Genomic DNA, 24,430 nt, shown 5'->3' with positions numbered 1-24,430 from the left:
TCCCTCCCATGGCGAACCCCGTCGCCTCTCCTCTCCTCCTCCACTCCCCGACCTTCCCGCCCCGCTGCCTCACCACCCCCCAGCACCACGGCCTCCACCACCAATCCGCCATGCCGTCCTCGCTCCGCTCCTGCCGCCACCTCCATCGCCATCTCCCTCTCTCCCTCTCCCCGATCTCTGAGCCAGCCACCACCCATGGCGCCAGCCAGAGCAGCCACCAGCTATGGCGACAGCGAGGCTAGAGGCCGCCGGATCCGGGATCAGGGTGGCGCATAACCCCTCCTCCCGTGAGATCCTCTGCATCGAGCAGCTCCTCTGCACGCTGCACCTTGTCCCCATCCAGATCAAGCAGTTCCTCTTTGTCCGCTCTACCAATCCCCTCCGTCAGCTGTTGCTACGCAGTACACTTCCACCGCTTCCGCCGCCTCCCAAGTCGCCGTCCTCCTGATCCCCTCCCCTTCCCCTTCCTCTGCTCTGGACACCCCATCTCCGTCGAGCCGGGCGCCCCATCCACCTCTACGGGCGTAGACGGCGTTGGTGTATGAGCAATGGCGCCGCCCGGGTCGCGACGGTGGGCGTACGTGCGGATCATGGCCGGCACCATCGTCGGCGGCGGCCTTGGCTTCTACGTCATGCTCGGCATCGAGACCTCCTACAAGGTACGGCAACTCCCGTCGCACCAACCTGCCGCGATCTGTGGACCATTTGGTCGAAGCCGCGGTGCTTACTCCCGCTTTTCTTTGTCGTGTGCAGGTGAGGATGGAGGAGAGGCTGTGTCGATGGCAAGCTGGAGTGCCTCTACCATGGCTGGCAGTTGGACGGCCAGGGCAAGTGCGTCAAGATCCCATAGGTCCCACCATTCCACACTTCTTTTCAGTCTGTTGTGTTCGTGTGAGTATGTATTATGATATGGTTGTCCAAACTATTTCCATGCATTAAATTGTCACAGCGATGAAGAGCTGCTAAGCGCCTCTCATTGAATGATGATTTGCAGCGTGTTCTAGCAAAACATGATGCAGTTGCTGTAGGCATAGCTGTTCGGGTAGAAAAGCCAAAACTACCACAGGCCCCTGTGAATAGTTCCCCACCAGCAAAGCCAGAGGGGCCAAAAGAGCCAACTCAAATGTACTCACGTTTGATTGTTCTCATGAATAATCATCTGTCCAATACATGATGTGATCCGTTCTGAAATCGTGCTAGTTATTTAGTTTCGCCAGGTTAACTGTCTACATCAGATCCATCATTCATACTCAGGTTGACTGTATGACATACTACTGCAATTTGCACTAGCCTAGCTCTGATTTTTTTTGCTAGGAATAGAATTGACATGCTGCTAGTGTCCATTTAGCAGTTTTTTTACTATGTTTTGGCCTAGTCTTGTTCACGTGTATAATAAGCATCCTGAATGCTCATTTAGCAGTGTATAAATAACACTGCTAGTTTTGTTCACGTGTATTCAGATTAATACACTGTGTTATTAAACTGCACAATGCTCATCCTGTTGGCTACTTGTCGATGTTCTCCGCATAACTATAGGCTGCCATGTCTTTTCCACTTTCCTTTAAGCTTTCTGTAATGCTAACTTGACGGTAACCCTATAGTTTGTTGGCTGTTGGAACCCAGCAGCGGCGCTTCCATTTTAACACATGTACTAGTGTGCTAAAACTTGCAAAAGACACAAATCTTGAGCTTTCTTTATCGGCTTGTTGCTGCTGCTCCTTGTGTACAATGATTGATGTTGCTCTAGCTAGTGTTGTAGAGGAAGAAAGAGGATGTATTTATATTACTTGCTTCTGCTGCTTATATATAGACATGTATGTATGTTTACTTCATTTCTTCCTTGTTTCTCCGATCCCCTCCTAATGAATTTGTTTGTTCGATTTGGATTTGCAGGCTCGTCCCTGGACCAGATGTTCAAGTACAGCCCCATCCACCGCATCGACCTGGAGTCAGGTATGTACTCGTCTTGTTGAACAAATCGGACAGATGCTTCATGGCCTAATGCTTGATGCTAAGCATTAATACATGGATCTATAGCGGTCTAGATGAAGAGCGTGATTTGATTTGTTTGGGTTTGAATTGATCGTGTGCGTGTGTGTGTGTGTGTGTGTGTGTGCGCGTGCTTAAGTTACTACTGTACTGTTCCTTTATGTCCTGCTACAGTTTGACACTATTAATTAGGCTTGCTGGACATGTCATGGTACAAGCCTTTATCTTTTTTAGCATCAAGAAATGTTTATCTACTGTAAAGTACTATTAATTAGGATACGGCAGTAACTATAACAGCAGTAACTGTTTGGAGAAATGACTCCAAACAGAGTTGCATAATTACCAATGATACATTTTTTCTAATTTTTGCATGAGAACAAACTGGTGTAGCAAGCTGGACTATGCAGCCATGAATCAGGAAGTAGCATATTCAGTTTTGCTAATAGAAAATAAATGTATTAAAAACTTTAAAAACTGCATAATAAGTACTTGTTCATGTTTGGTTTTCTCTAAACTTTGTTTGTATGATTGAGGGCAAATTTACTTGGTTCTTTTCTCTAAACTGTGCTTGGAACATTCCTTTTTATGATCTAAAATTGCCTTCCTGTGATGATGCAGGTGCCCAGTTTGTGCTCGCTACCGAAGGAGCTCCATGTTGAAGAAGATTGAAGACACTTGTAGAGCTACAGGGTTAACACCAGGGCACCGTATCACGTGTAGAGCTTGTAGAGCTTGTATATGTTAGAGCTTATTATGTGTAGAGCTTGTAAAGTATATGTTATTTGTACAATAGGAGCTCTGTACTGAATCTGGCTGATAATATTTGGAGTATTATGTGTGTGTTTTGTTTGTGCCAATTTAAATACTGGTTATTTATTTACTGTTCAATTGAAATATGAAGAATATGAACTTGCTAGCTGGGACCCACGTACCTGAACCTGACATCTGGGACCCATTTAACTAGTGGACCTTTTTATATTACAAAAAAACTAAAAATTTCTAGCGGAAAAGGCCACGGCCCAAAAATGAGAAGGCTTAATTGTTGGGCTTGGCCCATCTACATAGCCAAAATTAATATGACAAAAAAACACTAATAGGATGAATTAATGGGCTCGGCCCATGTAAAACACCCAATTGGACCGGGCTGAATCTTGTGCCATGTCAGATTGCCACGATGGATGCCTACGTGGCCTGGGGAGGTTGCTAGTGACCAAAACGCCACAGTAGGAATATTTTGGTCGTAAACGTCTTTGACCATTCCAGAAGAAAGGTCGCTATAGTCAGTTTACGACGGCCAGCTTTTGACCTTCTGTTTTTGGTCACAAAAAGGTCATAAATGGAAATTTGTGACCTTTCAGTGACCAATAGTGGTGGTCACAAGTTGACATATTTCTTGTAGTGTCGGAACACGGAGACCCAAAGGTCGAACACGAGTCGTATGGAAGATACGATCAACATGAGAATGTTCACCAACGATGACTAGTCCGTCTCACGTGATGATCGGACACGGCCTAGTCGACTCGGATCGTGTAACACTTAGATGACTAGAGGGATGTCTAATGTGAGTGGGAGTTCATTATAATAATTTGATTAGATGAACTTAATTATCATGAACTTAGTCTAAAACCTTTGCAAAATATGTCTTGTAGATCAAATGGCCAACGCTCATGTCAACATGAACTTCAACGCGTTCCTAGAGAAAACCAAGCTGAAAGATGATGGCAGCAACTATAGGGACTGGGTCCGGAACCTGAGGATCATCCTCATAGCTGCCAGGAAACAATATGTCCTAGAAGGACCGCTAGGTGACGCTCCCGTCCCAGAGAACCAAGACATTATGAATGCTTGGTAGTCTCGTGCTGATGATTACTCCCTCGTTCAGTGCGGCATGCTTTATAGCTTAGAACCGGGGCTCCAAAAGCGTTTTGAGCAACACGGAGCATATGAGATGTTCGAGGAGCTGAAACTAGTTTTCCAAGCTCATGCCCGGGTCGAGAGATATGAAGTCTCCGACAAGTTCTATAGTTGTAAGATGGAGGAAAATAGTTCTATCAGTGAGCACATACTCAAAATGTCTGGGTTGCACAACCACCTGTCCCAGCTGGACATTAACCCCCCGGATGAGGCGGTCATTGACAGAATCCTTCAGTCGCTCCCACCAAGCTACAAGAGCTTTGTGCTGAACTACAATATGCAGGGGATGGTGAAGACCATTCCTGAAGTATTTTCACTGCTGAAGTCAGCAGAGGTTGAAATCAAGAAAGAACATCAAGTGTTGATGGTCAATAAGACCACTAAGTTCAAGAAGGGCAAGGGTAAGAAGAACTTCAAGAAGGACGGCAAAGATGTTGCCGCACCCGGTAAGCCAGTTGCCGGGAAGAAGTCAAAGAATGGACCCAAGCCTGAAACTGAGTGCTTTTATTGCAAGGGGAAGGGTCACTGGAAGCGGAACTGCCCCAAATACTTAGAGGATAAGAAGGCCGGCAACACCAAAGGTATATTTGATATATATGTAATTGATGTGTACCTTACCAGTACTCGTAGTAACTCCTGGGTATTTGATACCGGTGCCGTTGCTCATATTTGTAACTCACAGCAGGAGCTACGGAATAAGCGGAGACTGGCGAAGGACAAGGTGACGATGCGCGTCGAGAATGGTTCCAGAGTCGATGTGATCGCCGTCGGCACGCTACCTCTACATTTACCTACGGGATTAGTTTTGAACCTTAATAATTGTTATTTGGTGCCAAGTTTGAGCATGAACATTGTATCTGGATCTCGTTTGATATGAGATGGCTACTCATTTAAATCCAAGAATAATGGTTGTTCTATTTATATGAGAGATATGTTTTATGGTCATGCTCCGATGGTCAATGGTTTATTCTTAATGAATCTCGAACGTAATGTTACACATATTCATAGCGTGAATACCAAAAGATGTAAAGTTGATAACGATAGTCCCACATACTTGTGGCACTGCCGCCTTGGTCACATTGGTGTCAAGCTCATGAAGAAGCTCCATGCTGATGGACTTTTAGAGTCTCTCGATTATGAATCATTTGACACATGCGAACCATGCCTCATGGGCAAAATGACCAAGACTCCGTTCTCCGGAACAATGGAGCGAGCAACCAACTTGTTGGAAATCATACGTACTGATGTGTGCGGTCCAATGAGTGTTGAGGCTCGCGGAGGATATCGTTATGTTCTCACTCTCACAGATGACTTGAGTAGATATGGGTATGTCTACTTGATGAAACACAAGTCTGAGACCTTTAAAAAGTTCAAGGAATTTCAGAATGAAGTAGAGAATCAACGTGACCGAAAGATAAAATTCTTACGATCGGATCGTGGAGGAGAATATTTAAGTCATGAATTTGGTACACACTTAAGAAAATGTGGAATCGTTTCACAACTCACGCCGCCTGGAACACCTTAGCGTAACGGTGTGTCCGAACGTCGTAATTGCACTCTATTGGATATGGTGCGATCTATGATGTCTCTTACCGATTTACCGCTATCATTTTGGGGATACGCTCTAGAGACAGCTACATTCACTTTAAATAGGGCACCGTCTAAATCCGTTGAGACGACACCGTATGAATTATGGTTTGGGAAGAAACCTAAGCTGTCGTTTCTAAAAGTTTGGGGATGCGATGCTTATGTCAAGAAACTTCAACCTGAAAAGCTCGAACCCAAGTCGGAAAAATGCGTCTTCATAGGATAACCTAAAGAAACCATTGGGTATACCTTCTACTTAAGATCCGAGGGCAAGATCTTTGTTGCCAAGAACGGATCCTTTCTGGAAAAAGAGTTTCTCTCGAAAGAAGTAAGTGGGAGGAAAGTAGAACTCGATGAAGTACTACCTCCTGAACGGGAAAGTAGTGCAGCTCAGGAAAATGTTCCTGTGATGCCTACACCAATTGAAGAGGAAAATAATGATGATGATCAAGGTACTTCGGATCAAGTTGCTACTGAACTTCGTAGGTCCACAAGGACACGTTTCGCACCAGAGTGGTACGGCAACCCTGTCCTGGAAATCATGTTGTTAGACAACGGTGAACCTTCGAACTATGAAGAAGCGATGGCGGGCCCAGATTCCAACAAATGGCTAGAAGCCATGAAATCCGAGATAGAATCCATGTATGAAAACAAAGTATGGACTTTGACTGACTTGCCCGATGATCGGCGAGCGATAGAAAACAAATGGATCATTAAGAAGAAGACGGACGCGGATGGTAATGTCACCATCTATAAAGCTCGACTTGTCGCTAAGGGTTATCGGCAAGTTCAAGGGATTGACTACGATGAGACTTTCTCTCCCGTAGCGAAGCTTAAGTCCGTCCGAATCATGTTAGCAATTGCCGCATACTATGATTATGAGATATGGCAGATGGACGTCAAAACGGCATTCCTTAACGGGCATCTTAAGGAAGAACTGTATATGATGCAGCCTGAGGGTTTTGTCGATCCTAAGAATGCTAACAAAGTATGCAAGCTCCAGCGATCCATTTATGGGCTGGTGCAAGCATCTCGGAGTTGGAACATTCGCTTTGATGAAATGATCAAAGCGTTTGGGTTTATGCAGACTTATGGAGAAGCCTGCATTTACAAGAAAGTGAGTGGGAGCTCTGTAGCATTTCTCATATTATATGTAGATGACATACTTTTGATGGGAAATGATATAGAATTCTTGGACAGCATTAAGGCCTACTTGAATAAGTGTTTTTCAATGAAGGACCTTGGAGAAGCCGCTTATATATTAGGCATCAAGATCTATAGAGATAGATCGAGACGCCTCATAGGTCTTTCACAGAGCACATACCTTGATAAGATTTTGAAGAAGTTCAAAATGGATCAGTCCAAGAAGGGGTTCTTGCCTGTATTGCAAGGTGTGAGATTGAGCTCGGCTCAATGCCCGACCACGGCAAAAGATAAAGAAGAGATGAGCGTCATCCCCTATGCCTCAGCCATAGGATCTATTATGTATGCCATGCTGTGTACCAGACCTGATGTAAATCTTGCCGTAAGTTTGGTAGGAAGGTACCAAAGTAATCCCGGCAAGGAACACTGGACAACGGTCAAGAATATCCTAAAGTACCTAAAAAGGACGAAGGACATGTTTCTCATTTATGGAGGTGACGAAGAGCTTGTCGTAAAGGGTTACATCGACGCTAGCTTCGACACAGATCTGGATGACTCTAAGTCACAAACCGGATACGTGTATATGTTGAATGGTGGAGCAGTAAGCTGGTGCAGCTGCAAGCAGAGCGTCGTGGCGGGATCTACATGTGAAGCGGAGTACATGGCAGCCTCGGAGGCAGCGCATGAAGCTATTTGGGTGAAGGAGTTCATCACCGACCTAGGAGTCATACCCAATGCGTCGGGGCCGATCAAACTCTTCTGTGACAACACTGGAGCTATTGCCCTTGCCAAGGAGCCCAGGTTTCACAAGAAGACCAGGCACATCAAGCGTCGTTTCAACTCCATCCGTGGAAATGTTCAAGATGGAGACATAGATATTTGCAAAGTACATACGGATCTGAATGTCGCAGATCCGTTGACTAAACCTCTCTCGCGAGCAAAATATGATCAACACCAGAACTCTATGGGTGTTCGATTCATCACAATGTAACTAGATTATTGACTCTAGTGCAAGTGGGAGACTGTTGGAAACATGCCCTAGAGGCAATAATAAAAGCATTATTATTATATTTCCTTGTTCATGATAATTGTCTTTTATTCATGCTATAACTGTATTATCCGGAAATCGTAATACACGTGTGAATACATAGACCATAACATGTCCCTAGTGAGCCTCTAGTTGACTAGCTCGTTGGTCAACAGATAGTCATGGTTTCCTGACTATGGACATTAGATGTCATTGACAACGGGATCACATCATTAGGAGAATGATGTGATGGACAAGACCCAATCCTAAGCATAGCACAAGATCATGTAGTTCGTTTTGCTAGAGCTTTTTCAATGTCAAGTATCTCTTCCTTAGACCATGAGATCGTGTAACTCCCGGATACCGTAAGAGTTCTTTGGGTGTACCAAACGTCACAACGTAACTGGGTGACTATAAAGGTGCACTACAGGTATCTCCGAAAGTGTCTGTTGGGTTGACACGGATCGAGACTGGAATTTGTCACTCCGTATGACGGAGAGGTATCTCTGGGCCCACTCGGTAATGCATCATCATAATGAGCTCAAAGTGACCAAGTGTTTGGTCACGGGATCATGCATTATAGTACGAGTAAAGTGACTTGTCGGTAACGAGACTGAACGAGGTATTGGGATACCGACGATCGAGTCTCGGGCTTGTAACGTACCGATTGACAAAGGGAATAGTATACGGGGTTGCTTGAATCCTCGACATCGTGGTTCATCCGATGACATCATCGAGGAGCATGTGGGAGCCAACATGGGTATCCAGATCCTGCTGTTGGTTATTGACCTGAGAGCCGTCTCGGTCATGTCTGCGTGTCTCCCCAACCCGTAGGGTCTACACACTTAAGGTTCGGTGACGCTATGGTTATTAGGAAGACTTGTATGTGAATACCGAATGTTGTTCGGAGTCCCGGATGAGATCCCGGACGTCACGAGGAGTTCCGGAAGGGTCCAAAGGTAAAGATTTATATATGGGAAGTTGTCAAACGGACACCGGAAAGTTTCGGGGGCGTATCGGTATTGTACCGGGGCCACCGAAAGGGTTCCGGGAGTCCACCGGGAGGGGCCACCCCTCCCTGGGGGCCACATGGGCTGCGTGGGGCAGGAGCCAGCCCCTGGAGGGCTGGGCGCCCCCCCTTGGGCCCATGCGCCTAGGGTTGGAGGGGGAACCCTAGAGGGGGCGCCCTCCTTTGCTTGGGGGGCAAGTCCCCCCCTCCCTGGCCGCCACCCCCCTCTAGATCCCATCTAGAGGGGCCGGCCCCCTTGCCCCTTCCCCTATAAATAGAGGGGTGAGGGGAGGGCTGCATACCCAAGCCAAGGCGCGGCCCCTCCCCTCCCCAACACCTCTCCTCCTCCGTACGTGCTTGGCGAAGCCCTGTCGGAGTACTGCTGCACCAACAACACCACGCCGTCGTGCTGCCATTGGAGCTGTCTTTCTCAACCTCTCCTTCCTCCTTGCTGGATCAAGACGGAGGAGACGTCGTCCGTACTGTACGTGTGTTGAACGCGGAGGTGCTGTCCGTTCAGCACTTGGTCATCGGTGATCTGAATCACAGCGAGTACGACTCCATCATCACCATCCCCTTGAACGCTTCCGCACTCGATCTACAAGTGGTATGTAGATGCAAACTCACTCCTTTGACTCGTTGCTTAGATGAACTCATAGACGGATCTTGGTGAAACCGTAGGAAAAATTTTAATTTTCTGCAACGTTCCCCAACAGGACACTTCATATTGATTCAAGGGTTCAACGACAATGACTACGTCTCCAGGCTTGTCTTTAGGGACACGTGTACAAAGACTTCCTGGTTCACATTGGCAAGATCAGGCTAGCTTAGGTATGAAAGCAGCGACAATACGCGTTGTTTATATATACTACTCAAGTAAGTATTGCGAATTATTACGGCAAATACATCACGCATCACTAAAACCTAGACTGGAAGTTTTGAATACTACTAAAAAGAAAATCAATTGTTTTTTTTGCGATGAGAAAAATAAATCTTTCCCTAATAATAAAGTACGGATTGAGTCTCTCGGGTTCACTGTCGCAGCGTTTCTACACAAAGTTTCCTATGTTTTCGGGTAATTAAACCTGCAGTCCAATATTATATTATACTCCCTCCGTCCCATAATATAAGAATATTTTTTACACTAGTGTAGTGTTAAAAACGTTGTTATATTTTGGGACAGAGGGATTATTAATCTGCCGACAGAAGGAAAAAACGGTTCTGAAAATAGGAACCCGTACGCATCTGCCTCCTCAACTCGAACCCTCGCCTTTGCCCATGCCGAGCCCTCTCCGCCGCCACACCTCAGCCCCCTCGCCGCCGCCACACCTCAGGCCCCTCGCCGCCACGGCAGCACCTCAGCCCGCCCGCCGCCCCCGTCGACGCGGTCGCACCTCAACCCGCTGGCCGTCCCCGCCTCCGCGGTCGCACCTCTGCCCGATCGCCGCACCCGTCGGAACCCAACGCCCCCTCCCCCCTCCAATGGATGCCGCCCCAACTACCTCATCCAATAGGACGCCGGCCGCGGCGTCACGAAGTTGCTGGCGTCGCCCAGTTCGCCGTGGGTGAAGGCGCCTCAGACGCAAGCGAAGCTGGAGCTTCTTCAACGTATGCCTCACCATGGGGCTCGCTGTGCTGCTGGTGGACAGCCGCGGTCTCGCTGGTGTGGTGCGAGACTTCCAGATCACCCGGCGGCTGGGTTTGGAGGATGGCGTTCCCACAACTCCTCATCGGGGGTGAGCGCAGCATGGAGCAGCAAGCCCATAGCTCCCTCAACCATCATGCTAATCTCTTCTTGTTATTCATCCTGAATCTATCGTACACATACAGTACATGCTTATGTATTGTCTCAATGATTATCCTATTTTTTTAGGATTCAACTTGCGTTTTGTGCAATGTCATATACTCAATCAACAAGTTCTCAGTTTTTTTTGCAGGATTTGTGTTTGTTCGGATGCTTAGGTCGATTGCCTGTTTTGTGCAGTTCCATAGGGGCTGCAGGTGCAGCTGCATCAAGCGAATTGGCCGACGGCGTGCAATGCATAGACAAAGCAAAAGTCAGTATGGAGCAAATACGAGTTCGGTTGCTTTTCTATACGACCACTACATTTAAATTTGGATAGCTATTTCTCTAAATGTAGCCAGGGCACTAGATTCATTTGCTTTTCTTTTCTTTTTTCAGGACAATTTCACTTTGATTTTGTTGTTAGTGACTGATTGAGGCGTCATTCCCACCACGGCGGTGACGGCAACCTTCGTTCCCCCTCCAGCCGCTGTGTCCGCAGCGTACCGCTCCAACGCCATCTGACACAACCGTCTTGTGGTGGAGGAGGGCCACCTCGATCACATTGGGAAGCAGTGAGTGTGGGCTTCGCCACATGTTCTGCCGAGTCATCGATGTCAGTTTGTAGGTTTGTGAGTGCACTGTCTGGTGCTTCTTTTTACGGTGTCCGTCAACCCAAGCACAGCGTGTTCCAAGTATTAACTGAGAGAGTGTGCTCCCATTGGGTTCTGCATGCGGACACTTTGGCCGGTGAGGAATAACTGGAAGTTTCTCTGATTGTCGACAACAAGTTACCCCACTGCTCTGAATATTTACATGGTTAATGTGAGTTGAATCATCAAAGGTCTGCGCGTTGGTAATGGTTGAAAAATTCATTGCATTAGAGAAAACTGAACAGTCTATCAGTTCTCTAATAATACATATTACAGAATGTACCTTTCTGTTCGATCATAGGATCACTGCACAACAGGCTTTGGAGCAGGCTCTGATTCACGGAGAACTCCCCAGTAACCTCACCTTTATTAGATGGATATTGAATCCAGTAAGCCTCCAAGAGATAAACAAAGTCAATTTTGTGTTGGTAGTTTGCATTACAGGGTTCTACCTAATTTATGATTGTGCCTACAACAGACTACCTCTGCCTGAAGATTTGAGGTGTGACTCAAATTTCGTGCTGTTAGAAATCAACAATGGAGATTTCAGTTTTTTTTCATGTATATTCATACGGATTTCAAGTTTAACAGATCGTAAAATTTTATTCTTCATACGGATTTCAAGTTTAACAGATCGTAAATTTTTATTCTATAATCAGATCTTGGTATGTTTTCATATTTTTCAGAGAAGAAAGAGGTCTAGAGGCGTGGACGTATGTTTTTAGGGGGAATCAAGTCTGCAGAATATACACTAATTTGAGGAATTCAGATGTTACCCATGGTCATACAGGGAAAGTGTGAAGCACTCTGGACAATTTTCCGCATTTCTCATCCAAGAAGCCGTTACATTTATGATCTTTTCATAGAAGAAGGAAGGATATATCTAAGGAGCTGTATGAATTTTGCCTGGGCCAGGATTATGCAGACCGTAATCTGATTACAAAGTGGAAAAAGGTTAGTTGCCTCAGCTTTATATCATTTGAGCTAGGGACCAAGACGGATGAGGTTGATTTGGCTTGATCATGCCAAAGAAATTTACTTCTTTTTCGGAAAATGAAAGCATGTTTTAGAAGTTCAGGGTTAAGTTACCAAATCTGAGCTTTATAGCAAAGCAAAGAGGATCAAGAGAAGCAGAGTAGGATAATATAGGTTCACATAGATGTAGTAATATGTCACTATCAGCTAGCTCAAGTATGTATGACTGTAGGATAATACAGGTTCACATATATGTAGTAATCTGTCACTATCAACTAGCTCTAATTGAAATGTTCTTGGAGCAGTTCCATTTGCAAATAGACCAGCTACATGGGCACACACATACACACACATACACCCTAATTGAGATATCATATTACTTACATGATGTGGGTTATTCAGGTTATTATGATAAATTATTTGACTGATCATTGTACGCTGACAAATGGCTAGGCTTCCTTTAGATCCAATGTACTTCAAGGCATTGATAGTGTCTACCGAATTCAAGTGCTTGGAAGGAATATCGATTGATGTTCGTAGCTACACTTGTCTGCAATGAGACGACGTACAGGAGCAATAAGAAGGATCTGATGATGTACTTATGGGCTGCCGAGCAGAACCACAAATAGCCGTTTCTCCTTTGCTGCATCAAGGTCAGGAACCTCCAGACTCATTGCTTTTTGGTCTTTATTTTGTTGGTAAATAAATCGTAGTGCAGTGAATTACATAGAATGGAGGGACTTGAGATCTTTTTTATGTCTAGGTGAATAACAGAATTTTTTTTCTTTAACATAGCATTCTGTTTTGCTATTCCAAACGTGCTTGCCAATGTGCTCTTTATCGAACAATCTTTTGGCCTTCAATGTTTCGAACCACTGTTTGTCACAGTTTTTTAGATCGGTTGTAGATTTTATTGACCCCCTCACCTAAACGTGGAATTGAGTGATTTTGTTTACTTTCGAAAGCTTAAGTCAATAAGCATATGGAGAAAAAATTATTAAAAATTTGGTAAAAAATTCAGAGGATAAATTGAAGAGAGAAGTTTCATTGTCCCTGTTTTGGAGCTTATATTTTTGTTATCGAGAGCTAGGTTTGTTGTTCCTTTTGTGCAATTAAGCTCGTGCCGCTGGAACCATGTGTACATTTAATCATGGCATCGGGGTCCACAGATGTTGTTACGACACGAAATGTTTGATGATTATCATTGCAGATGCCCTCAAGCTCAGGAATACTCTTATTATGTCTTTGATTCTGTTAAAGACCCAATATATGATGAGGTGCTGCCTCTCCTGATGCTGAGCTATTTAGAATTTGGTATTTCACATATTTTTTTGTCTGGCCAGTAAATTTCACAAACATAACTGCAGGCCATCTGCTCCTGTGCAATGAAACTGTTTCAAAATTCCTATTGTGTTTGACACCCTGAACCACTTTATTAGATAACAGCTTATAACTTCCACTTCTTTTTTATCGACTATATATGCTCTATGGATGTCGACAAATTTGATTGCAGGGGCTAGCAATGCTTCATTTCAAGCTACTGTAATAACTGTTGTTGGTTAGTTACCTCTGATCCTAGCAAGTGAAATTAGAACTGATACATGTACAGGATTGTTGTTTTTAGTCGCACAGATTGACACATGTATGAATAAGTTTCAGTTTTAGATTGGTGTATTGATCATGGCTATTTTGTGGAAGAGCTCTTGCAGGCATTGAGCATACTTATGTTCTCTGTAAATTGGTACTCCCTCCGTTTTTTAATATAAGATGTTTTAGGTGTTTCACATGTTGTCTAGATTCATACTAAATGAATGAATGTACACACTAGAACATGTTTAGATACATTTGATACGTATGGAATGTGGCCAAAAGCTAAAACATCTTATATTTATGAACGGAGGGAGTACTATATAAAAAGGATGTTCCATTTTCTGTAAATTGATAGAAAATGGATGCAGGTGTGACCTTGGGGAAGAAAGAGCCGGATGGCAAATGAAAGACTGGGAGGACTAGGGATTCTTCTTTGCAGGTGGTAAGGTGGAGACCCTGCTTAGGGAACATGTTGCGTACATCCTCGCTGCTTTTCTTCTTTCAGTTTTAGATACTTTCCAGCAGGCGTGTACCTATCTTGCTATGTACTGAATTCTTTGCAACTATGTTGCAAACTGTATTAGGAGACAGATAATCAGGAAGATATATAATTCGTGTGTGTATTAATTAATTATTACCATCACCTAGCTAGCTTGACGTGAAAGATCGAGGCAATTTTTTACTGTATGGATGTTGTGTCGCTGGTTTGTTGTGATGTTTCACGGACACTTTGTTTTTCATTTTCGGGACTTCATGTGAGTTTTGGGCCGTGGCTCCCTCAAATCAAGTGGGATCAACACTCCCTATATGTTAAGACGGTCCTTAATTAATGCTATAATCTTATATATGATGACATTAAGGGACACTTTCCACGCCTTGCTCCTTCTTTTCATTCCGTTTTAGACCATTAGGTACTTTCCAGTAATCAATTTGCAAGTCGAACAATATGTGTCAGAGATTGTTTCCCATTAAACGAGGTGAATGCATTAAAACCGTTCAGCCCAGCCCCTCTTTCCCTCCTTCCTGATCAACCCGCTCCTTCTCGATCAATGTGTGCACCAGAAGGCACCGTTTGCCAGGCACGGGACTAACGCGCCCGCTGCAGTATTGGGCCTAAGGTCAAGTCCCTCCGGCCGCATGTGCCCTAGGTCGCCTAGCACCATCAGGCACCATCAGCGATGGCGGCGAAGAGAAGTGGCAACATGGATGGGTCGCTGGGGCATGTGAGAATTATTTCTCCCGTGCAACGCACGGGCATTTTTACTAGTCTTTACCAATAAGTATACAATAAGACTGTAGTAGTAATAACAATCTTCTGAAGTCTGAACTACAAATGATCTAAAGACTGCAAAACTTGTAGGAAATCTTTCTCAGCTCTCGCGTCGCTCCCTCCCTGGGGCGACACGAGCGGCGGCTCAGCCCCGTCCACCGCGCGCCCTCCTTCCACTCACTCCCCTCGCCGTCGCCGGTGGGCTCCGCCGGGCGAAGCCCGCGCGGATCCGGCGGCGGCGGGGCCTCTTCTTCCCGTCGTTTCTTGGGCGCTCGCGAGGGGGAGCTCGCGGCGGATGGTGGCCGGCGCGCGGAGCTCCGCGTAGGCTGCGGGCGGAGGGAGGGGTGCTGGGGCGGCGGCTTCGGTCCGAGCTCCTGGCGCGGCCTGGGCGTGGACGGCGTGCGCAGGCGGCGACTTCGGTTGCGCGCGTGGGGCGCAGACCGGCGGCGGGCGCGGCGGCGGGCGGCGCGCGGCGGGCGCAGCGACTGCTGGGCGTGGCGGGCTTGACGTCCCTGTAGCGCGAGGTGTGATGCGTGTGGAGTGCCGGCTCCTGCTCAGATGCTTCGCTCGAGCGGTTCGATCTGGATCTGGCGCCTCGGTGCTCCGTTCTGGTTGCTGCTCCTTGCGATGCAGGTGGTTGCTGCGGTGGTGGTGGCCGCGACGGTGCTGCAGTGGTGGTTGGCGGCTACGGCCAGGGGGTGGTGCGTATCTGGGCGCGGTGGATCGTGGGATCCCGCGGTCAGAGTGAGGTCGACCTCGGCTTGGATGGTGGCGCGTGGGCGGCGGTCGGTGGCGATTGATGGTGGCACAACTCTGGGAGAAATCCTTGTTCCGATCTTCATCGGAGCCGGCGACGGCGGCTCCCGCGGGTGTCGTTACCTTTCTTGAAAGCGTCGTCTTGGAGCTGTGCTCCTCCTCTTCACGGCATTGGCTCCGGAGGGAAACCTCAGATCAGCTGGATCGGGCGATGGGGGCGTCTTCGCGTCTTTCTCCTTCTTGGGGGCATCGTCTCGGAGCCGGCTACGACTGGAGACCGGTGGATGGCGGCATCTTCGCTGCGTGGCTTGCTGAGGCGGGGCGTTGGTTTCTGTTTTGGCAACGATGATGGCGTTGAGAGGAGCTCGGGTCGCAGCATGGACTTCGGTAGTCGGTTCTTCCCGGCGTGTCTGAGGTGCCCTTCCGTTTGGAGGGCACGCTCGGCGCAAGTCCTGCATATTTCCCTTTCAAAGCTCGTCGTCAAAGTCGGAGCTGACGGTTGCTTGCGCGTGTGGCCATCTGTTGGCATGTGCCGTCGTGGCTTCGGCGGCTGTTTGTAGCCCCGTGTTTCTTGTCGGTGGCCAGGTTGGCCGGTGGTGCCCATGTCATATGGGTTGAGCTGTATCGATTTTAGCCTGGTTTTCCGCCAATTAACGGGGCAATTCTCTTCTTCTTAATCAATGAAATGGCAAGTCTTTTGCCTCGTTTCAAAAAAAAAAACAAATGATCTAAAAGGAAAAACAACGTTTCTATCGGTTTTCTATCAATTTTTCCTTGGTTTTCTTTGGTTTTTTTCTTCTTCTTTTCTTCCATTTTATGTTTCATAATACATGTCTATTTTATGCAACACAAGTTGTACATTTTTTGTGTATATCAGAAATATTTTTTTAATACACATTGAACATTTTTAAATTATATGATTAATATTTTTGGAAATACATCATTTTCAATATTTTTTGAATATGTGTTGACCATTTTTTCAATACACGGTGATACTTCTTTATTGAATGATAGGGAACATTTTTCAAACTACGCGGTCATTTTTTTTACATCATATAGTAATATTTTTTTAAATGTCACAGACATCTTTTGAAATGCATGGGCATTTTTAAAATGCAGCGCACCTTTTTTTTGAATGGTATGAATTATTTTTTTAATTACAGAAACATATTTTTCACACTACAAAAATATTTCACGTACATCTTTTTGAAATGAATACTTTTTAAATATCACATACATTTTTGAGTGATATCAACATATTTCATAACTACGCTAACAATATTTTTACATTGCATTAACATTTTTCAAATTCACGGTTTTACATTATTTAAGTGATTTATCATTTTGAAATGTATGTATTAGAATATTTATCCTTTTACATGATGGGGAACTCGTCAAGATTGGGACACATCCGTCGCCGTCCGCTACAAATTAGTTTAGGTTTTAGTTGAACGGACGAAATATCATTCGGTTTATATAAAATATATCGAATTTATGTTCGTTTGCATGAATTATGTTGTCTTCGCATCAATTATGTCTGAATCTATTTATCTTACGGATGAAGGTTTACGGTAAGCGTTGGATGGCCAGCTCTTCATATCACTATCTACGAACATGACCACAGACAAATACAATATCCGGCGTTGGAGATGCCCTAAGAAAATACACACACAATAGAATACAGTGCTTGTATTTGCGTAGAAGTCACACGATTGAAGGTTGTTTATACACATATAATACTCTAGTAAGTATTGGAAATTATTACATCACGCATCACTAAAAGAACCCTTGACTGGAAGTTTGAATACTACGAAAAGGAAAATCAAATGTTCTTTTTTTTTGCGATGAGAAAAACAAACGCTTGACCTATAATAAGTATATAAAACTGTAGTTACTAGTAGTAATAACAATCTTGTGAACTACCAATGATCGACGCAAGTGTGCAATATATTTAACCGGCGGGCGGCATGAGTCCGTTGCACATTGGAATTCTTGACCAAAGACGTTGCTCGTGTGTGATTCTGATCGACCGTGGAAGATGTTGCAGGCCCTGAAGCAGGCCTCGGAACCTCTCCACGTTGCCGCCGAACTGCCCGTCCTTCAAAATCCGGAAGGCCAGAAGCGCGCGCACGCCGGCGGCGCCTGCGAGGCGCGGGCTCCCCCATGGCGGATGGATGCGCAGGTTAGCGGCGATGCAGTCCAGCCCCACCGGCATGCCCGTGCAGTCGGCCGCCATGGTGGCGACGTCGTATACCTGCTGGCCGAGGTAGTACTGCACGGCGCCGAGGAACCCGGCCACGTCGTGCGGCAGCGGGGCGCCGCCCGTGACGATCTTCAGGAGGTACGCCACGTGGTAGGCGCCGGCGTGGATGATCCATGACAGCGGCCGCCCGTGTCCGGCGCCGATGAGGCCGGAGCCCATGAGCAGCGCGCCGAGCATGTAAGCGTCGACGCCGTGGTTACGGAGCGTGTCGAGGTCGAGGCCGCGCTCGGCGAGGTAGTCGAGGGCCTTGTCGTCGTGCGGGTCAGCGACGCGGCAGAAGTCGCGGAGGTTGAACTCCCAGGCGACCTGCTGGCCTAGGTGGTCGCAGACGGCGATGCCGACCTGGAGCGGCTTCAGGCCGTCCACGTTGGCCTTCATGAGCGCGTAGCGGTGCTCCACCGTCAGGCTGCTGAGGTCCTGTCCGGCGGCGTGGACGAGTCCCGGGTAGTGCACGTCCACGGCGATGTAGCGGGCGCACGCGGCGAAGCTCTGGAGGTAGGCCCACTCTTCGTTGAAGCTCCCCGCCCACACAGGGCGCACCTGGACCGCCAGCTGCGGCTGTACCGGCGGCAGGGGAACCGCGTGGTAAGCAAACGGCGGGGCCTGCACCTGCACGGGAAACGGCGGCGGAAACATGGCGAACGTGCCGGCGGCCGGGTTCACGGCGATGCGTCCGCGGTGCATATCTAGATCTCGGTCGCTTCTTGTTGTTAGATTAGAGATCTCTTGTTGTAATTGTGTTGTTGGCGGTGCGGAGGAGTATATAAAAGGAGGGTGCCGAGCTGGGCTCGAACAAGAAAGGGAGCTGTAGTCGGACTCCGACACAGGATTGGTTTTCGAGTCAAATACGGTACTATCATCTGTTTAGGTGCAGTTATACGCTCATACATCCGGCCGTTGTGAACGCGCGGGACAACACCCAGCATGCTCGAGGTCCTGCATGTTACAACTATCTTCGTCCTAGTTTCTTTGAGTCATATAAATCGATTAATCTTTTTATTCATACTCGTAACAATTACACATACACTTATTTGAACCTAAGATGCAAGAAAATAGGAAGTAACTCCTATGACTAAGAGTTATAATGAAATCTCTTTGACACCTTCTTCGCGGCATCAATCTCTGCTCGAAGAAATACTTGAAAGGCTTCGATAAAGAGGCTGCAATTGCACTGGACAATGATGTTGTCACTCTTGCACATGCACGAACCCGGAACTCGTCCACGCCGCCGGACAGGACCTACTACTAATGGTTTTTGAAGGCGCCTGAGTCGCCCATCTAAAAAGATGGGGATGGGAAGCCTTGATCGATGAACGTCTTGGGCCGAGGATGACCCCCTAGAAGTGCAGGCCATTGAATCACTATATTTTCATCATGGTGTCGATGAAAGATTTCACCTCCACAATGAATCAGATCAATAAAAAAGCTTAATACAACAGCATAAACTCATCAGATCCGAATAATCAGATCCACGAGGATAGAAACTCTCTAACCTCATGGCACTGCCAAAAGAACGAGAGAAAATTTTATTCTCAGAAAATTATGATGATCACTAGACGTTCACGAAGAACACAGAGCCCTTGTAGATCCACCCCACCTCTCAGCGCCAAGATGGCAGCCGGAGGCAAGGGGACCTAATAAATTTCTCAAGCGGTAGCGGCAGAGACTACAGTACGACACAATCGAGATAAATAAAGGTTAAATCGATTAATCGAGGGGGATTGTGTGCAGTCGGTACAGTGATCGGCAACAAGCCCGACCTCCCGTGAGGCCGAGGGGCTGTTTTGATTTGGCATGTGCTGGCCCTGCCAATATTGGTATGCCAATTAATTGGCGGCCGATATCGGCACCCACTGTTGGCTAAAAAGTTGGCATCAAATAGAACTAGGAGAGCTGAAGAGGGCAGGGTGCACCTAAGCCAAAAAGTTGGCGAGGCGTCCCATGGATTCCATCCAAACAACTCCCGAGTCAACGAGGATAAGACGTGTTAGTTGGAGCGGTCAGCAATGCACTTTGAACCTGCTAGTAAAAATATAACTAAAATTCTCATTAGAAATACATGGAAGTACCGACACCTACATATAGTTAACTAAACACAAGAGATCATCAAGCATCAATCTCTGATGATCTAAAAAGAGACCATGAAGTCAATTTTGGAGTAAAGATAAATAAGCCACGTTTTAGAATGAAAAAAAGGCTGAAGAGAGAAATAAGCCACAGACTAAAATGAAAAAAAAAACTAAAGAGAGATAAGCCACGGACGAAAATGAGAAGAAAGAGAGAAATAAGCCACGGACTAAAATGAAAAAAAAAAGTAAAGGGAGATTAGCCACGGACGAAAATGAGAAAAATTTGAAAATTTGCGCCCATGAAGTAAATTTTGGAGTAGGGAGAAATAAGCCACGGACTGAAATAAAAAAAGGTGAAGAGAGAAATAATGCATGGAATAAAATGAAAAAATGAAAAAAAAACTTAAAAAAAACTGCGACGCCTGAGAGATTCGAACTCTCGCGGGGAAACCCCATGTACTTAGCAGGCACACGCCTTAACCACTCGGCCAAAGCGTCGCTTGTGTTCTAGTACCTACTTTTTAAGGAAAAAGGCGTGAGATATGTAAACCCGACTCGCTCCCTGAAATCCCACCACCAGCCGAGGCCCCAAGAAACAGCAGTCAGACCATGGACGGCGGCGGAGGCGTGAGGCCATCGCTCCCGTCCGCGGCGGCGGGAGGAGCCTCCGTCCCGGACGAGCCTCGCGACGCGCGCGTGGTGGGGAGCTCCTCCGCTCGGTGGGCCTCGGCGAGGGCGAGTACGAGCCGCGCGTCGTGCACCAGTTCCTGGACCTGGCCTACCGCTACGTCGGGGACGTGCTCGGCGACGCCCAGGTCTACGCCGACCACGCGGCCAAGCCGCAGCTCGACGCCGACGACGTCCGCCTCGCCATCCAGGCCAAGGTCAACTTCTCCTTCTCCCAGCCGCCGCCGCGCGAGGTACGAGTACCACCAATCTCAGCAAGAACGAGTGTACATATCTTCGTTAGATTCGGACAAATTACTAGGTCTCGTAGGTTCATTCAATTCGTGAATGACGAGGATAAGGGGCCACTTTAAATTCTAGATCGAGGACTGGCTTTCCTGTGAATCCATCAGATTCAGTGGGGGTAATGTTGTCGACTCCAATTGGGGAAAGGATAAGCACAACAGAGGGTGTGCCGACGTGTTGAAACAATCTTGATACAGGAAATGACGTGTGCTGTTAAGAATTCGTTGAGTTAATTCTTAATTGCTTTCTTGGCTGAGAGGTATATTTGGGTAAAGTATAAATTCAAGTAAGGGTCAATTTCTCGATTAAATAAATGCATTCCACAATAAAAATACATCAATCAAAGTTTCAGACATGGTGGTTAGAAGCCAGCATCTGCAGTGAAGGAATTGCGGTTTTGAGTCCATCAACTCAAATTCATTTTGTCTACACTCGTAGCCATCCAGGGGACCAACATATCAGTCAGTGTTCTACTGAAATTTAAGGAAAACATATGAGGGAATGTGGGATTCAAACCCAGAACGTCTCGAGTAGAACTCTCAAGTCTCAACCCTACCGCTAGGGCCATGATGAGTCCTGTATCCTTTAGGAAGTTGGAACCGACCAAACTCAGATTCAGCTGAGTCCATGTCTTGTTTGGAAAGTTGAATGCTTATCTGCTTAAGGGTCCATATACACAATGTAACCTTTGAAAACCAAGGAAGAAGTAAATAACCTCTTCTGTTAGCGCAGATATCCTGCTGGTACTGTAAGCAGCCGCCTTTACTGTTGGACTTGGAAACAAGAATGCTCGTTGTCTTTATTAGTTGGCTTTACTCTTTAGATATATTATGTGTACAAACATCGTATGATTCTTAATGTGTATGAGGCTGGCACGTGAAGATATACCTAATGTTATGAATCATATTAGATACTCCCTCCGATCCATATTAATTGTCGCAGCTTTAGAACAACTTTAGTATAAAATTGTACTAAAGCTGCGACAATTAATTTGGATCGGAAGGAGTACTACAAAGATATTAGGGTCATGCACAAGTGTACTCACTTGCATGTTAGCTGCTAAGTGCAACTAAAGAATATCTTGCGTAGATAAAGGCTATGAACAACTTTGTGGTTATGCTTTGAAGTTAAGTGCTTGTTTTATGTTTTATCAGAATCCTTGAAATTTAAAGCTGACACAAAGTAGTCTATAATTATATGCCTAGGTGGATGATAAGTCATTCCCCACATAACATTCCGTAATGACGCTTAGCTGCCAATTCACTGATACACTGGTGCCCCCACTCCCACCCCTCCAATTCTTTGGGAACAGGCTATGTATAGTACTCCCTCCGTTCTAAACTACTTGTCTTTGATTTGTCTAGATACGGATGTATCTAGACTCATTTTAGTGCTAGATACCTTCGTATCTAGACAAATCTAAGACAAGTAATTTGGAACGGAGGGAGTAGTAAACAATGTTTTGAAATACATAGCTAGACTTTTATGGAAACACGAAACAAACAGGGTATGATTTTTATTTGTGTATGAGGCTGGCATCTGAAGATATAGGTAAAATATTGATGAATCATATTAGTAGTACAAATATATTGGAGATTGAGGGTCATGCACAAGTATACCCCCTTGCATGTTAGCTTCCAGTGCCTTCAACTAAAGAAGATGTTGCGTTGATAAAGGCTGTGAGCAACTCATGTGGTTATGCTTTGAAGTCAAATGCTTGTTTTATGTTTAATCAGATCCCTGGAAATTCAAGTCGACACGAAATACTCTATGCATAGGTTGATGACAAGTCATTTTTCTGATGTCACACAGGTTCTACTCGAGTTGGCACGCAGCCGGAACAAGATCCCGCTGCCCAAGTCTATAGCTCCACCTGGCTCGATCCCCTTGCCACCCGAACAGGACACATTGTTGAGTGAAAACTACCAACTCCTACCTGCATTGAAGCCGCCAACTCAGACCGAGGAAGCAGAAGATGACAATGAGGGAGCTGGTGCAAGCCCTACCAATCCTAATCCAAACTATCCGCAGGATCAGTGGGGCAGTGAGCAACATCAGCCTCAGAGCCAGAGGGTTTCTTTCCAACTGAACGCGGTGGCCGCCGCAGCTGCAAAACGTTCTCTAGTGACAATTGATCAGTTGAACATGGGCTAACTAACTGTAGATCGTTGGCTGGTTCCTAGTGCTTGCTCCCGCAAGCCTGCTTGCTGATGCTTGTGTAGCTGCTGAGATGACCCTCCTATTTCACCATGAAAAATGCTGATTGTTGAGGAAAGGGAGCAGCCTTGCATGTAGTGTAAGTTGTAGCCGTGCACCTCTCTGGTTAATTCATTCCTGTCCATCATTTGTACTTATGGATTTTGTTGAACTTGATCTGTCCCGTCGTTGTTTCTGATTGCGAAATTGGTGTTCGTACTGCGACTGTTCGTATCATGCTTTTGATGGCATGTACCCCCTAGTACAAAGTTGAGTAATCTATTTTGGAACGGAGGGAGTAGCACATACGTATTTGGTTGGTTAAAATGAGGACCAAAACATGTGGAGATAAATATCTTTTGTGCATTCAGCATAGAACACTTGATAAATAAATTAAAAATGCAACAAGGCCCGTCTAGCTCAGTTGGTAGAGCGCAAGGCTCTTAACCTTGTGGTCGTGGGTTCGAGCCCCACGGTGGGCGCTTTATTTTTCTTTCTACTCTCCAGGAATCCAGTTTTCATATGCAGTGCATGAATGAATGATGGTGGGTGGCCATTGCATTGCAATTAGCCCATGGTTGCTTTGAGATTCATTTTATTTTGCTTGTTGTTGTCCAAATTTATCTCGTTCCAAAATGCTTGCTCGGTTTTTGTCTTGTTTCAACGTGTATCACCATGCTACGTCGTGGTTGCTTTGAGATTCATTTTATTTTGCTTGTTGTTGTCCAAATTTATCTCGTTCCAAAATGCTTGCTCGGTTTTTGTCTTGTTTCAACGTGTATCACCATGCTACGTCGTGGTTGCTTTGAGATTCATTTTACTTTGCTGGTTGTTGTCCAAATTTATCTCGTTTCAAAATGCTTTGCTGGGTTTTTGTCTTGTTTCAAGTGTAGCACCATGCTACGTCGTGTCTAAGAATAAAAAGAATACATTTTTGTGGATCAGATTTGCTTTTTTTTCTTGAGAATCTGTGGATCAGATTCTCTGATATATGATGATACGCAATGAAACATTAAAGGACACTTTGGAACAAGAAGAAAAACCTAATGCAACACTTAGAAACAAGACACAATCTAAAAACAATCACACAATTAACGTTAGTCTAGAAGTAAAAATGGATGGTGGATCCATGCACGGGATATACCGTACACAGTAGAATTGTTTTTCTCGTCAAATGTCGTAAACATACTTTTTTTAATGAAATGATTCAGGTGGTGAAACTCATCTTTCTCTT

General features: G+C 45.9%; 1 protein-coding gene, 1 long non-coding RNA gene, 2 other non-coding genes and 1 pseudogene across 9 annotated transcripts; 3 read left to right on the top strand and 2 right to left on the bottom strand.

Annotated features, from left to right (window-relative positions):
• Window positions 1-9,942: 9,942 nt before the first annotated feature.
• Window positions 9,943-14,365, top strand: LOC119277997. Of its 6 annotated transcripts, none has more exons than XR_005137424.1 (4): window positions 9,943-10,747; window positions 10,852-12,059; window positions 12,534-12,733; window positions 14,039-14,365. It is a non-coding gene; the product is annotated as an uncharacterized LOC119277997 (long non-coding RNA). The 6 variants fall into 6 exon arrangements; XR_005137423.1 differs by lacking the exon at window positions 14,039-14,365 and having other exon boundaries at window positions 9,943-10,405; window positions 10,654-10,726; window positions 12,534-13,761; XR_005137422.1 differs by lacking the exon at window positions 14,039-14,365 and having other exon boundaries at window positions 9,943-10,405; window positions 10,654-10,747; window positions 12,534-13,761.
• Window positions 14,366-17,647: 3,282 nt separating this feature from the next.
• Window positions 17,648-18,643, bottom strand: LOC119279837 (probable CCR4-associated factor 1 homolog 11). Its single transcript, XM_037560934.1, has one exon. It carries the CDS (start codon window positions 18,641-18,643, stop codon window positions 17,648-17,650), a length of 996 nt encoding a protein of 331 aa, XP_037416831.1.
• A 1,801-nt stretch (window positions 18,644-20,444) lies between these two features.
• On the bottom strand, window positions 20,445-20,526 carry TRNAS-GCU. Its single transcript has one exon. It is a non-coding gene; the product is annotated as a tRNA-Ser (tRNA).
• An 86-nt stretch (window positions 20,527-20,612) lies between these two features.
• Window positions 20,613-23,354, top strand: LOC119277995 (annotated as a pseudogene).
• Window positions 23,355-23,605: 251 nt separating this feature from the next.
• On the top strand, window positions 23,606-23,678 carry TRNAK-CUU. Its single transcript has one exon. It is a non-coding gene; the product is annotated as a tRNA-Lys (tRNA).
• Window positions 23,679-24,430: the final 752 nt, after the last annotated feature.

This window comes from Triticum dicoccoides, chromosome 3B (genome assembly GCF_002162155.2).
Source record: "Triticum dicoccoides isolate Atlit2015 ecotype Zavitan chromosome 3B, WEW_v2.0, whole genome shotgun sequence".
In the NCBI taxonomy this organism is placed as follows: Eukaryota; Viridiplantae; Streptophyta; class Magnoliopsida; order Poales; family Poaceae; genus Triticum; species Triticum dicoccoides.
This window is presented reverse-complemented; position numbering and strand designations above follow the sequence as displayed.

Excerpts from the sequence above, each read along its gene's own strand:
- LOC119279837 (XM_037560934.1), bottom strand. The coding sequence starts at position 18,643 with ATGCACCGCGGACGCATCGCCGTGAACCCGGCCGCCGGCACGTTCGCC.